We start from the raw sequence: 1,561 nt of genomic DNA on the forward strand, positions 1-1,561 counted from the left end.
GATGACTTCAGGCTGCCATGGTGCCCAATGATGCTGTTGTGCAGGAAGGCCATCCCCTGTGGCAGACAGGCATGGTGAAGCCTACACCCCTCAGGTACCTCACCCAGCCCCTCGTGCCCCTTGCTTGGGTACCTTGACAATGTCATTGATGAGGGAGTAGCGAAACATCCAGTCCAGATTGATGCTCTCGTTCTCCAGGACATCCTGGGGATGGACCCATCCATTGAGTGGACCCCGCCAAGGACCCAGGGGATGGTGGCACAGCACGAGCCAAGCACACAGCTACTGGGGGGCTCTCCAGCACTCCCTCCATCCCCTCCACCGGCCTCTGAGTGCAACTCTGCTGCAAGTCTTGTGGGGCTTGGGTGCCACCACCATTTACAGCCCTGTCCTCAATTCCCAGCTCAACTGGGTCACCAACAGTGTCACCTCTGGTGACCCCAAGCCCCCTACCTGCAGGCTGCCCCGCGGGCAGTACTCGGTGACAATGCAGATGTTGGGGGGGTCGATGCATGCCCCGATGAAGCGGGTCAGGTGGTTGAACTGGATGTCCCGCATCTGGAGGTGGAAGTGGAGCCAAAAATGGGCTTGAGGTCAGAGGGAACAGTTCCCAACAGCTCCCCTTGCCAGGACCAGGCCCTGCACCCCTAAGCAGGGTGCCCAGCCCAGCCCAGACCCAAAACCTACATGTTTCAGCTCAAAGAGAACCTGCCGCGTCAGCTCGATGCGCTTCTTGTTGATGTGCTTGATGGCCACCACGTTACCCTAGGGTATCAGGGAGGGGGAAGATGTCAGGACCCACTGGCAGATTTGGGGAGGAGGGGGAAGGTGCCAGCATCCTGCAGGGTGGTGGTGCAGCCAAAGGGGAGCACTCCAACAGGGCTGCAGGGTTTCAAGGGGAGGGCTCAGCTCCCCTGCCTGTTGCACTGACCTTGAAGTGGCCGGTGTTGGCGAAGATCTGGTACTTGCCATGGGTGGTCATCAGGGAGCCATAACTGGAGCCACGCTGCGGGGAAGGAGGGGGTTAAGGATGGGTACCCTGGAGTGGGGGGTGACAGGCACAGATGGAGCAGGGCAGGCATAGCTGGGGGTGTGCAAACGATGGGGCAGAACAAGCTCTGAAGGGGCAGAACAAGCTCTGCACCATCTGCAGGGAGGGTGAAGACTGCAGGATGAGGCGTGATGCGCTGCAGGGGATGTAGGAGATGGATAAGGTGTGGCTGTGTAGGAAATGGAGGGCCACGTAGGGGCTTGGTTAAGGTATGGTGCTCTATAGGGGATTCAGGGCTGTATAGGGGATGGATCAGGAGCAGCTCTGTAAGAGATGGAGGGATGAAATGGACCGTGGCTCTGTAGGAGATGGAGGGATGCACAGGGGATGGATGCAACAGAGCTGTGGCTCTGTAGGGGATGAAGGGATGTGCAGGGGATCAGCAATGAGGGGTGTCATGAAGGGAGGAAGGGGAGCGCAGGGGCAGGAGGAGGGGGTCCCCCAGGGCTGGCAGCTCTCACCAGGGACAGAGTGAGCCGGCTGCCTGCTGCTTTGTGGTAGCGCTCAGGG

General features: G+C 59.7%; 1 protein-coding gene across 1 annotated transcript in view; it reads right to left on the reverse strand.

Moving 5' to 3' along the window:
• Positions 1 to 1,557, reverse strand: part of LOC104546974 (atrial natriuretic peptide receptor 2-like) — a gene marked incomplete at its 5' end in the record, with an annotated part of 2,175 nt that extends 618 nt beyond the window's left edge. The window contains 6 exons of the mRNA XM_010192505.1: positions 2 to 56; positions 133 to 204; positions 454 to 558; positions 688 to 765; positions 932 to 1,006; positions 1,513 to 1,557. Of these exons, the coding sequence (XP_010190807.1) occupies positions 2 to 56; positions 133 to 204; positions 454 to 558; positions 688 to 765; positions 932 to 1,006; positions 1,513 to 1,557 (430 nt within the window). The remainder of the gene's footprint in view (position 1; positions 57 to 132; positions 205 to 453; positions 559 to 687; positions 766 to 931; positions 1,007 to 1,512) is intronic.
• Positions 1,558 to 1,561: the final 4 nt, after the last annotated feature.

The sequence above is a fragment of the Mesitornis unicolor genome, unplaced genomic scaffold (genome assembly GCF_000695765.1).
Source record: "Mesitornis unicolor isolate BGI_N332 unplaced genomic scaffold, ASM69576v1 scaffold30409, whole genome shotgun sequence".
In the NCBI taxonomy this organism is placed as follows: domain Eukaryota; kingdom Metazoa; phylum Chordata; class Aves; order Mesitornithiformes; family Mesitornithidae; genus Mesitornis; species Mesitornis unicolor.